Source organism: Chrysochloris asiatica, unplaced genomic scaffold (genome assembly GCF_000296735.1).
Source record: "Chrysochloris asiatica unplaced genomic scaffold, ChrAsi1.0 scaffold00005, whole genome shotgun sequence".
In the NCBI taxonomy this organism is placed as follows: domain Eukaryota; kingdom Metazoa; phylum Chordata; class Mammalia; order Afrosoricida; family Chrysochloridae; genus Chrysochloris; species Chrysochloris asiatica.
Window position 1 is genome coordinate 976,686 of NW_006408523.1, and position 13,929 is coordinate 990,614.

General features: G+C 42.8%; 1 protein-coding gene across 1 annotated transcript in view; it reads right to left on the bottom strand.

Moving 5' to 3' along the window:
• The window catches only part of LOC102818051 (probable phospholipid-transporting ATPase IB-like), a 208,832-nt gene that overhangs the window by 110,271 nt on the left and 84,632 nt on the right, over positions 1-13,929 (bottom strand). The window contains exons 19-21 of the mRNA XM_006832037.1: positions 11,551-11,635; positions 9,507-9,646; positions 5,157-5,295 (exon numbers count right to left, since the gene is read on the bottom strand). Of these exons, the coding sequence (XP_006832100.1) occupies positions 5,157-5,295; positions 9,507-9,646; positions 11,551-11,635 (364 nt within the window). The remainder of the gene's footprint in view (positions 1-5,156; positions 5,296-9,506; positions 9,647-11,550; positions 11,636-13,929) is intronic.

The following is a 13,929-nucleotide window of genomic DNA, read 5'->3' on the forward strand; positions in this document are numbered from 1 at the left end:
CTCATACTCTCTCCATCCCAGACACCAGCTCATACTCTCTCCATCCCAGACTATGACTCATACTCTCTCCTTCCTAAAGTACGAGCTCATACTTTCTCCTTTCTACAAGAATATTCAATACATTCTTCCTTCCTTCTCTCTGTTAGTGTGACATCTTGCTTCCTATTTCCTTGATAAAGAAGAAACAATCAGGAGAGGACCTTCTAAAAGGTCTGCCTGTTCCTGTGCCCATATATTCTATCATGTCTCCTGTGGCTACAGATCAGCTGTGCTTTTCTCTGGACAGTCCATGGTATACTTGTCTAAGACCAACACCTACCCTCCACTCAAGCCCAGGATCCCAACCCTACTTAACTATTAAAGCATTTTTTTTTTTTTAAATAGAAATTTTTCTTCCTTTCCCCTGAATACCTCTTAAGTACCATCTACCTGCTGATGGGAGCTCCTGGGTAGTGCAAACTATTTATGCACTTGGCTGCTAAAGACAATGTTGGGTGTTCAAGTACACCTAGAGGTACTTCACAAGAAATGCCTGGTAATCTACATCAGAGTCAGCTATTGAAACTCATATGGGTCCAGCTCTGCTCAGACAAACATGGGACTGCATGATCATAGTGCACTCAAAGGCAACTGGCTTTGGGATATGACAATGACTAGCAATTTTAATTCCTTCATCCCCACCCTCTCCATGCAAGTCTTGGTCTATATCATACAATGGGATTTCAAAAGTTCATCGGTATTTTCCATTATCTTTTAATTCCATTTTCCCATGAATTACTTGAAACCTCCTTGTATACACAAGAGTCTATTGACAGCTGCATTTGAAAATCAGTAGATACCTCAACATATTGAAAGCCAGGGTCAAGTACAGAATTTATAGGATAAGCACGGAACTGCTAACTACAAGGACAGCGGTTCAAATGCACTAGCTTCTCCATGGGTAAATGAGGAGGCTTCCTGCTCTTGTAAAGACTTACAGCCTTGGACAGACACCCTCTACAGGGTCACGACTCAGTGGCAGTGAGTGAGCGGAACATGAAAATGTGGGGTTCCCTCTTCAAAAGGAGGGAAAAGGTGCCTCTGAAGACACTAAACTACAATGTTTTTGTTAGAAAATCATTACTTACTTAGGAAACTGGGTATTTAGGAGGAAAAATAAAAACAGGATTAGCCCTAGTGGGTTCCAATACAAAATTTCATAAATAATACGTGAATAACAATAGAAATGTATTGTTGTTGGTAGCTAAGTGCTGTTGCATCAATTGCCACTCACAGAGACCGTGTATAGGGTTTCCAAGGAGCGGTTGGTGGGTTTGAACCACCAACCTTGTGGTTAGCAGTCCAGTCCATATCTTACAGTACCACACCAGAACTCCATAAACTTACAACTTGAAAAAAAAGGAAATAAAATGATTTTGGTATCACGATTTTTTAAAATGCAACAAAAACCCTTTATTAATATGATATCATGATTGAAACATAAGATTTTCCTGAAAATTTATTTATGAAATCATAAAATTTTATACTTTTAGCAACTTCATTTTCAAGGAATACATTTGAAAGCAACTCTTTGCAAATGCAAGGCTGCAAAATTTGGTAATTTTTTTTATTTTAGAAGGATCTTTCTGCTGATATAAACTGTTACTGGAACTGCTAAGAGTCCTGGTGTGGCACTGTAGACTAAGCACTGGACTGCTAACCACAAGGTCGGTGGTTCAAGCCCACCAGTCACAGGGGCACTATGAATTAGAACCGAATCGACAACACCTTACGACAACAACACTAAGAGGACAGCCGGGAATGCCATCATTCTGTAGAACCAGTACTGGACTATAAACCACAAGGTTCAAGCCCACCAGCAATTCCGCAGGAGAAAGATGAGACTTTCTGCTCTCACCAAGATTTACAGCCTGGGAACCCTACACAGTTGGAACTGACTCAATAGCACCCAACGATGACAGCGGCAAGGGTACCTCCCTGGTGGCACAGTGATCTTGACTGCTAACTGAAGATCAGCAGTTTGAACCCACAGCTAGTCTACAGGAAAAACACAAAGCAATTTGCTTCCGTTCAGTTTGAACTTTGGAAACCCTGGTGGGGGGGGCGGGCAGTTCAATAGGGTCACTATGAGTCGTAATTAACCAATAGGATCACTATGCGTCGGAATCAACGCCACAGCGGACTGTGACAACATTGAGAGTTTTTTGACAGATTTCTTCGAACATAAATCTTAGAACATCTATAACTGGTGATTCCCATGGAACAATATTTCTAAACATATTTCATCCTTCATACAAATCCATTTTGTGTAAGGTGGAATTTGGTTTGAAATGTAAACATATACCACACAATCGTACCGAGTCCTTGAACTGTCCCATAATTTGCAAGAAACTGAAAATGGTGTCATGACTTCTACGTAATTCCAAAGCCCTGCTTATGAGTCCTGTCACAGTGTCTTTAGTTACAGGGAAAAATAAAATTGTCTTAATTATTAGTTCATCTGAAGCTTCCTATGAAAACAGTGGCGATCTTTTCATCAATGTAAACGGAAAATAAACCCATCACCAGCGATTCTGGCGCAAAGTGATCCTGTATCTTTACAGAAGCAGAAAGCCTCATCTTTCTCCCGCAGAGCACCTGCGGGTTTGAACCACTGACCTTGTGGTTAGCAGTAGAGTCTTATCCTAAGCACCAGCAAGGCTCCTTTTCCATCAATGTAATGATCTTTTCATCCAGTTTCTGTTTCTAAGCCATGGATACCTGCTTTACAGTGTTGGAGCAGTTTTTCAAAAGCAAAGATTCTAAGCTTTCCAGTGAATTCTAATAATGTCCTGATAGGATTCATTTTTCAACAATTTGCCAGCAAATTTCCTGTCCCTATGTTAGACTGTAATGTTAATCCAAGGGACCTTCATAAAGTTCATGGGAAAATGGAACTGGAAAGATAATGGAAATTTTTTCCAGCAATGTTTTGAAGCCCCATCATGTTTGTATAGACAATGAAGACATGAGCTTGGAGGACAGCCAGTCAGCCTCCTCCCACGGGTCTTGGTTGTACCCCGACTAGGAATTCTTCCTCTCTCCCCCGTATTTGTTGTAATCACGCCTGGCTGAATTTAAGGAAAGCCTAAAATACTTCATTGAGTCCTGGGGTGTAGGATAAGTACTGGACCACAAGGTTGGTTTGAACCACAAGGTCGACAGTTCAAACTCACCAGCTCCTCTTGGTTAATTTCATAGAAGGTGTGTGTGTGTGTGTGTGTGTGTGTGTGTGTGAGTCTTTGATTGCTGGTCACAGAGAAGCTGAAGGCAGGTGAGGCAGGTGGTGGACACTCTCATTGATCCCACAGCGCAGGAGTGGGTGGCATGGATTACATGGTTTGGCTGGATAGGTTCACTGGCTCCTAACTGATGGGGAAAGGCAGCAGGGGATGGGAAAAAGACAAGGGAAGAGAGGGAAAAAGAAAGCAGAAAAAAAAGAGGAAAAACTCAGTATAGTACTGGTACAGCATTTGGCGCCAAACACAGCTGCGGGAAAACAAAGAGCTCGCTTTGCTGGAGTATGCACCACCAAATGAGGGTTTGGGGGTGAGCATTTCTGACAGTGGAGGGGTGGAGGGAGTGGAGGTGGGGTGCCTATTTCTTGAATCAAAATAAGGGGTGTATAAAAGGAAGAAAAGAAAGAAACATGGGGTCAGAGGAAAGAAGCAAAGCTGCCCAGTGCTGGGCCCAGCACCAGCTACATACAGCGGGACATGATGCTCACACACCATGGGAGCACCCACCTCTACCTGGGCAGGGCCAGGGCGGCTGCTGCCAAACCTGGAGGAACTGAGAAGGAAATAGAAAAATGGGGACAAGAAGAACTAACAAGTAATAAGAGAAAAACGAAAGTCAGCGGCCCTCACTGGCCGTCGGAGGGTGCTGACCAGCGGCCATGTGGCTGGGGAGGGTGGGGTCGTGCCTGTGGTCACTGGGTAAGAGGGGAGACCACGCCTCTGGTCACAGTCCCTGATGTGGTGCCAGTGCAGATGTAGGTGACCAGTCATGTCGTTCCTGCCGCATTGGAGCACTGCTTGTAATCATTTAAAATGACCATATTGTGCCAGGCCAATGCTCCCTCGACACGCCTCATTGCTAAGTGTGCTCAGTCTCTTCCTCTAATTGGCATTTGACAACTTTGTTTTTCCTTTTGTCTGAGTATCTTGGTTCCAGGATTGGCATCCACACCCATTTCTCATGGTTTCTCCATCTTTGTTTTAGAGGGTCTACTCAATTAACTTGTCTCCCTTCCTTTTATTATCTTGTAGGATTGACTCAAAACACACTCCACACTAATCCTGCCTCAAAGACAACCCATTCCCACATGGGATTATAACCACAGGCATAGTTGTTGTTGTTGTTAAATGCCATCAAGTTGGTTCTGATCCATAGCGACCCTGTATAGAGTTTCTGAGAGGAGCGGCTGGTGAGTTCAAATCTACTTTGCAGTACAGCACGTTAAACCACAGCGGTCAGGACGTGAATACACATGTTTTGCAGGAGACATAATTCAAACCGTAACGCTCCACACTTTAGACCCATTATAACTGTTGTTGGTAAGTGCCGTGGAGTCGGTTCCCACCCATAACAATCCTGACCCATAGCGAGCCTGTGTAGGGCTTCCCAGGGTGACTTGTGAACTTGAACCGACTTTGCGGTTCAGCTCATTAACCCACAGCGCCACACCAGGACCCGAGTGTTAGGGAGATGGAAACACCACCTTCAGACACGTGTAGATCTGGATGGAGGATATTTTGAAAAACAATAGTTGCACCGTTTGATCTTTTTGTTTCATAAAGGTGCCTATGATTTTGTAGGAACATCTGCTGACTTATCCTCAAATATATGCATTGGGCACAATGCTACATGTTTTGAAAGAGGAACACAGTGATATATATTACTCAGGCTGTGAGTCTGCATTCTGTGTTTCGAGGATGTAAAAGAAACAAGGCACTTTCTTGAGCTTGTCCGCTCAAACGCTTTGCCTCATGAAGGGAAGGTTCCTTTGGACTCCATTTTCCTAAAGACAAATAAAACACTTTCTCAGCTACACCTTCTTGACACTAAGCTGTAGTCAGTATGCACGTGCAGCCAGATTTGTAAAATTCTGTCACCTGTGTTAATTACAGTTTCTTGTTTATCTCCTGTCAAGACCCAGATCCTTATGTTTGCTTTCAGTAACGTCTCTATGGTCTCTGGAACCCGTGCTTGAAGACGGTCCTCAATAGCGGTGGCCCCAAGCAGCAGAAATTCCTAGGTGTTTGAAAGAGATACATTTCATTACTAATCAAATTAGGAATGGTTTCAAAGGCGAATACTAAAAGCAAATGCTGACAAAAGATAAAAAGATAAGCAGTCAAATAATTTTTTCTGCAAAATCCCATACACATATTTGTTGTTGTTGAGTGCCGTCGAGTCATTTCCGACCCATGGCGAGCCTGTGTAGGGTTTCCGAGGAGCTGGTGAACTTGAACCACCGACCTTGTGAAATGACTTAGCAGTACAGCGCATTAACCCACAGGGCCGGCCACACCAGGATTCCTGCGCACACATACACACATTTTATTTTCTATTCTTTTCCCTTTTCACTACATCATGAGTTGTTGTTTGTGGTTGTGTGCCGTGGAGTTGGTTCTGACCCATAGCGACCCTGTACAGGGTTTCCGAGGCTGTAAATCTTTACGGGAGCAGAACGCCTCATCTTTCTCCCGCGGAACAGCTGGTAGTTTCTGACTGCTGACTGTGAGATTAGCAACCTGAAGCAGTATAAAACTAGGGTCAGGAGCATCAGCTCTGAGGAGAATGCCCTAACTTTACAACTTATTATAGCAAAGATAAATCACTTCAAATAATTCAATAGTCTCATCCCTTAACTGGGGGAAATAAGATTACTCACACAATTATTATGAGACACAGTGAAATATTAGAACAGTGTGTACAGATACGGCGCTGTGAGTTAATGCACTGGACTGCAAAGTTGGTTTGAACTGCAAGGTCGGTGGTTCAAGCTCACCAGCTGCTCCTCAGAAACGCTATCCAGGGTCGCTGTAAGCTGTGAGTCGGACCCAATTTGACGTCACTTGACAGGAAAATGAAGGGAGTAAAATTACTCATATGATTATTATGAAGCACAGTGACATGTTAAGAATAATGTGTACAGATTATAAATATTTAGTAAATATTAACAACCACTTTAATCATTTGGGCGGTTTACCCCTAAGAGCAGGAACAACACATGTCTGTTCTCGGCACTTCCAAACACTAACACTTGAAGGTCTTGCCAGAGAAATTACAGAGAAAGAACAGGAAGAGACATAGAAAAAGAAATGGCAGCCAGATTCTAACTAAAATTAGAAGAAAGAAGTAAAACTATCTCTGTTCAAAGATGAAGGCATCCTGGAATCTAGTGGACTATGAACTGGGCAGCTTATCGCAAGGTTAGCAGTTCGAGCTACCAGTCTCTGAGCAAGAAAGATGAGGCTTTCGGATTTACAGACTCAGAAACCCTCTACCCTGCAACGGGGTGCGGGGGACCTTTCTTCTGTCAAGGGCCATTTGGATATGTATAACATCACTTAATAGTAATTTATGCTGCTATGAAAAAGCTCCTAGATTTCTTGAGTCTCGAGTTCCACCTGTGGTTGCCTTGGCAGGGCCAGACCACATGATTTCACAGACTTAAAGGGCCAGAGGACCAGAAGTTCCCCATCCCTGCAGTATACAGGGTTGGAATAGTCGGAGTCAACTCCACAGCAAACCACCAGCACCATTCACAGAGGTCATGAACTTCATCAGTATTAGAAACGTGTTTGCTTCGAAATACACTTTCAAGAAAAGACACCAATGGAATAAGGAAAAAAATATTTGCGATTCATATCTGATAAAGAACTTATATTCAAAACGTATAAATAGCTCTCACTAGTCAGTAACATAAAGACATGTAACTAATTTTTAAAGGAGCAAAGGATCTGAGTAGAGTTTCTATAAGGACTTATACCAGTAGGTAATGGTGTTGAGGTGCCATTGAGTCATTTCTGGCCCTTAACAACCCCAAACAAAATAGAACAAAACACTGCCCAGGTCCCGCGCCATCCTCACAATTGTTATGCTTGAGACCACTGTGGCTGCCTCTGTGCCAATCCATCTCGCCAGGGGTCTTCCTCTTTTTCGGTAATCCTACTTTACCAAGGTCTCTCCTGATAACATGAGCAAAGTATGACAGATGTCATCTCACCAGCTTGGCTTCTAAGGAGTGCTCTGGCTGTACTTCTTCCAACACAGATTAGTTTGTTCTTGTAGCGGTCAATATTCTTAAATATTTCTTGAACACTTAAGTACAGTGTTCAAGAGCAAAGATGTCAGTTTAAGGACTAAGGTGTGTCTGATCCAAGGCATGATATTTTCAATAGCTTCATATACAGGTGAAAGTTGGACAGTGAATAAGGAAGATTGTAGAATTGATGGAGTTGAGTTATGATGTTGGAGGAGAATATTAAAAGTACCATAGACTGCCAGAAGAACAAACCAATCTGTGTTGGAAGAAGTACAGCCAGAGCACTCCTTAGAAGCCAAGCTGGTGAGATGACATCTCCAGTGATGGTGAAATTGAAGAATCCTACTAACTTCTTCAGGTTGAAATACATCAAGCACACAATCAGGATGTATTGATAATAACTGAATAGAATGTGAAGGCTGGAAACAAAGAGGAAAGACCAATAATTGGAAAATATGGTTTTGGTGATAGAAACAATGCCACAAATCACATGGTAGACTTTTCCAAGACAAATGACCTACTCATTGCAACTACCTTTTTTAAACAACATAAGCAGCAAGTACACACATGAAACCTCACTAGATGGACTATGACTACATCTGTGGTAAGACACGGTGGAGAAGTTCATGGCATCAGCCTAAACCAGACAGCCAACTGTAGTACAGATCGTCAATTACTTCAGGCTGAATCTGAAGAACATTAAAGCAAGTCCAGGAGAACCCAAATATGACCTTGAGTATATGCCACCTGAATTTAGAGACCATCTCAAGAACAGATTTGATGCACTAGATACTAATGACCACAGACCACGAGAGTTGTGGGATGACATCACAAGAAAGCAAAAGGGCATTTAAAAGAGAAAAAAAAGACCAAAATGAATTTCACAATGTCTGAAACTTGCCCTTGAATGTAGAGAAGCGAAGCAACTAAAAGAAATGAAGTTAAAGAGGTGAACAGAAAATTTCAAAGGTCAACTTGAAAAGACAAAGTTTTATAATGTAATGTGCAAAGACTTGGCATTAGAAAACCAAAAGGGAAAAACGTGCTCAGCATTTCTCCTGCTGAAAGACCAGAACAAGCTCAATCTTCAGGCTGCAATACTGAAGGATTCTATGGGCAAAATACTTATTCAACCGTATGCTGAAGAAATCATCTGCGAAACTGGATTCTACGAAGAAGAACGTGGCATCAGGATTGGAGGAAGACTCATTAACAACCTGTGAGATGCAGATGATACAGCCTTGCTTGCTGGAAGTGAAAAAGTCTTAAAATATTGCAGTAGGCAGATCTGCAGGAAAAGACGTCTTTAAAGTGTTCAAGAGCAAAGATGTCAGGTTGCAGACTAAGGTGTGCCTCCAAGACACAGTATTTTCAATTGTGTCCTGGTGCGGCACTGTATGATAGGCACCAGGCTGCTAACCTCAAGGGTTTAGTAGTTCAAACCCACCAGCCACTTCTCAGGAACCCTATGTAGGGTCCATATGAATCAGAACCAACTTGAACACATTTAACCACAACACTATATGCATGCGGAAGTCAGATAATGAATAAGGAAGACTGTAGAAATATGCTGTTGTAGACGAATACTGATACAACCATGGACTGCCAGAAGAATAAACAAATTTGTCTTGGAAGAAGGACAGCCAGAGTGCTTCTTAGAAGCCAGGATGGCGAGACATGTTGTTAGGAGGGCCCAGGCCCTGGAAAAGGACATCATGATTGAAAAAGTGGAGGGTCACTGGAAAAGAGGAAGACCTCCAACGAGATGGACTGACCCAATGGCAACAGCAGTGGGCTTAATCGTAACAATTGTGAGGACGGCCCAGGACTGGACACTGTTTCATTCTGTAGTGCAGAGGGTCACTATAAGACAAAATGATTCCAAGGCTCCTAACAGCACCACCAACAATTTCTTATTCTTCCTTGTTTTGTTAATAACAAACATGTTCTTCTTCTGATATGGGAAAAGTTATTATAAACAGGATTATAAGATTGAAGTAATTAGGATATGATGAGAAGAGGAAGAAACACTTCAAAATCTTTTACTAGGGCATATTTCACGAATTTTCATTATGATAAGGTACATGAACACTTTTGCAGAAAAAACAATTTCAACTGCATTTTAAAACGGCATCAAGATAGGAACATGTGTCTGAGTGGATTTCCTTCCCATATGGGGTGTATTTATTACCTTTTCAATCGTATCATAGCATTGCTCTATGATTTTACTTCTGTCTTCTAACACTGCACTGGCTCTTTTATACTTCTGCAACCATTCCTTGTAGTCCTTCTCAGTTAAGTCTGTATAAGCCACACAGAGAGTTCTCAGGCCTGCAAGAAAGAATGAAGTCTCCCGGTTACCCAACCAGCCAGCCGCCAAGGACAGAAGCAGCATTTAGAAGTCAAGCCCAAAGGCATCTAAGAAGCTGTGACGGTGTGAAGTCCTTCCGGACCGCTTTGATCTACCCCTAGCTACCTCCCCTCTGGTCCTCAAGGGTCCTCGAACTCCTACCCTCTGGGAACCTTCTCTATTGTTTACCCCGAATACCTTCTGGATAGCGGCATGACCCTCCTCTTGACTTTCTCCAGGCTCTGCCATGCTCTGGAACAACCACTCTTTATATGGAGCTACACAACTGAATGCCTTGGCATAGTCAATAAAGCACAGGCAAGCATCTTTCTGGTATACTCTGCTTTCAACCAAGATCCATCTGACGTCAGCAATGACATCACGGCCTTGTCTGAATCCACTTTGACCCTGTACAGGCCCCTGTCAATGTACTATTGCAGCCGATCTTTAACTATCTTTAGAAAATGTCACTTGCCTAGTTTAATAATTAGCCAAATAATCTCTCAAAGTTCAGAAAATCAATTTTAGTCCCATTTTGAAGGACCTTGTTTACAAAAGTAGTAATCATGATCAACTACGGAGTCTTAGTGTGGCGCTGTAGGATCAGCACTGGACTGCTCACCGCAAGGTTGGCGGTTCAAACCCACCAGCCGCTCCTTGGAAACTCTATGCCAGGTCAGTAGGAGTTGGAACCAACTTCACTGCACTTAACAACAACAAAAACAGGCTGTATTCTGATATTTTTAGGCGAAACTCCTCCAAAACATTCAAATACTTTAGGACTCCGTAGCAATTAATTTCTGCAGAAGAACTATGAACCTGCTGCCTTTAAATCAAGTTCTACTCATGGCGAGTCCGTGTTTGTCTGTGTGTAGCCGTATCCCACAGGATTTCCAAGAGCCGACTGCTCAGGAGACTGCCAGGCTGGTCTCTCATGGTACCTTGGCGGCAGTTGTTGCTTTGTGTAGGACTCAATGACAGCACACTTGTTACAGTCTCTGCTTATCACGGCTTGCCAATAGCATGTGCATAGATTTAAACTGCTATGGAAAGGACTCCAAGTTCACCCCTGAAAGTGCCCACACTTGCAGGCCACATCCACACGTTTTTGTAAAGAGCAGGGAGAAAGTGGGCTACTTTCTCTGTTGGTAATACACTGTGTGTGGTGGTATCACCAACAGTCCAGTAAATGGTCCGGTGAATGCTTTCCTTGCCTGTCACTCGTTCATGGAATTATATTTTCATAAACAATGGATGGTTGTTTCTCAGCATCAGAGAAATAACAAGAGAACGACAGGAAAAACATCAACTATGTCTTGATTTTTTTTCTCAGTTATAAGTACAAAACGGCTAGGTTAAGCATGTTGTTATTGCTAAGTGCTGTCGAGTTGATTCCAACCCATAGCGACCCTGTATAGGGTTTCCGAGGAGCAGCTAGTGAGCTTGAACTGCTGACTTTGCAGTTCAAATGGCTTTGCAGTCTGGCGCCTTAACCCAGAGCGCCACATAATGTGAAGAACCTGCCTTTCCCACCAACCAAGAGCCAGGTGCCTAGGAGAAGGAGTTAAAAGGTCACACGTAGCAAAGAGACATGGATTGGACTGAAAACTCTGCTATAAGAATAAGAGAAAGGCCACTCGGGGATTTTCTATTTATTTATTCATTTTACTGTTTGCTTACCAGCACAAAATATTGTCAAAGTCAGAAAGGAAGAATGGGAAAACAATCATTTGGCTACGCAGAGTTTGGCATGCCATTGATCTTGAAGCAAATGGGTGGTATCACAAAGCCGCACCTACAAAGTCACTTCCTGGTGCTCATTGGTGTCCCCAACAACGCACCCCAGGCTACGATGTCAGCCTAGGGAAGGGGATTTTTCACTTACCTTCTGTGGCAAAACACTCCAGATGACTTAATGTCTCATCCATAAACAAAGACTCATCCGACAGTCTCTCATAAATCACTGAATCCTATTCAACAAAAAGTTTGAAGAATCACTGTGACCAACAGTCTCTGGGAAGCCTTCCAGTCAGAGCTGTAATCTCCACTTTATACAGTTTTACTGTAACAGCTCAGAGGCACAAGGCAATTTTGATTGTTGTTGGATGGCGTCAAGTCAATTCCCACTCATAATGACCCCATGCAACAGAGCAGGCCTGTTCCACAGTGTTTCTGAGCAGATCACCAAGTCTTTTGTCCACGGAGTTGCTTAGTAGGTTCGAACCACCAGCCTTTGATTTAGCAGCTGAACACAGCACGAGTCTCACCCATGCCTTCATTCTCACAGCCACCAAATCATCTCTAGCCTGTAGCAAACACTGCCCCACAGGGTTTACAAAACTGTCCATCTTTACAGGAGCAGACAGCCTCAGCCTTCTCCTAAGGGGCAGCTGGAGGGTTTGAACCACCGACCTTGCAGTTAGCAGCCCAATACTTAACCCACTGCGCTTCTACTCCTGATAGGACAGAGTAGAACTGCATCATAGGGTTTCCGAGACTGTAAGTCCTTACTGGAACATATTGCCACAAATTTCTCCCATAGAGCAGCTGATGGGTTCGAACTGCCAACTTTACAGTTAGCAACCTACCACTTAACTCACAGTGCCACCATGGTTCCTTGTAGCTTGAACAACCACAGTAAAAGCACAGTTCCAGAAGGAATTCAGAAATAAACTTTTAAATAAGAATTGGCCAAAAGTCCCTTTAAAATAAAGTCAGAGGAGGGGATTGTAACCATGGCAATGAAACAATATATGATAGTATGGATGTAAAACTAATGTTCTCCCATGTAAACTATCACATAATTCACAATAAAATATTTTAAAATAAAATAAAGTCGGAGCCTGCAGATAAAACCTGTTAGGGAAGTGACCAAAAGCAGGAGGGAGAGTAAAAATAAAACATCACTATTTTACATCCCTTCAAATTTCTCAAAGAAATAAAAAAAAACAAAAAACTATTCAAAACCATAGCTACCAAAAAATAATGAAGAGTGAAGTGTCACGTTCCAAATGCATTCAAACTTTCTGACTCTGACGAAACAACAAAAAAAGCCAGGTGCCACTCAGTTGATGCTGACTCATGGCACCCCCATGTCTGTTAGAGTAGAGCTGGGCTCCTTACGGATTTCAGTGGAGAAGCTCTTTGTTCCAGCTAGGAAGCCTGCCCCACGTGGGTTACTGTTCAGCAGACGCTGGACTCCAAGCTGAGACAACTACCAAGACCAAAGCAAACTCAACTTGCATTTCTCGCAAGGCACTTTCTCTGGTTTCTTAATTTAACTTTATTCTTGCCATACATTTTGGATAAAGTTTTACAGGGCTTTCCTGAACTAGTCTAAGACTGGGAAAAACAAAGGATCCTTTTTATTTTCTTACATGTTAAAAGGTTAAAAAAAAAAAAAAAACAACCCTAAACACACCCATTTCTTACTATGGGGAGGATTGTCAATCAAAGGAAGAGCCACCTGGTATGACACTTCCTGTGGGGGGTGGTCAGGGGTGTTGGGCATTAATGGACTGGACAAGTAACTAAGAATGCCCACCTTTCCTTCTAAGGAGGAAGGATCATTTCATTGGAGAAATTCTACCTGGCTTAAAGGAGCCCTGGAGGGACTGCAGGATAAGCATGGAACTACTAAACCACAAGATCAGTGGTTCAGGCCAACCAGCTACTCCATGGGAGAAAAATGAGGCTGTCTGCTCCCACAAATATTTACAGCCTCTAAACCGCTATACCCATCACTCATCTGTCAGTTTGTCATACAGTGGTGGCGTGTGAGTTGCTGTGACTCTCAAAGCTATGCCACCGGTATTTTGAATACCAGCAGGGTCACCCATGGTGGACAGGTTTCAGATGAGCTTCCAGACGAAGACAGACTAGGAAGAAAGAGTGATGAACTACTTCCGAATATTTAGTCACTGAAAACCTTACGAATAGCAGAGAAACACTGTTAAATATAGTGCCGGAAAATGAGCCCCTCAGGCTGGAAGGCACTCAAAATGCGACTGGGGAAGAGATGCCTCCTCAAAGTAGAGTTGACCGTGATGGTGGGAATGGAGTAAAACCAGTGGGAGAAAAGCCCGCGGGACCTTCATTTGCTGATGGGGCACAACTCAAAATAGAGAAACGGCTGTAAACATCCACTGAAAATCAGAACATGGAATGTATGAAGTATGAATCTAGGAAAATTGGAAGTTGTCAAAAATGAAACGGAACACATAAACATCGATATCTTAGGCATTAGTGAGCTGAAATGGACTGG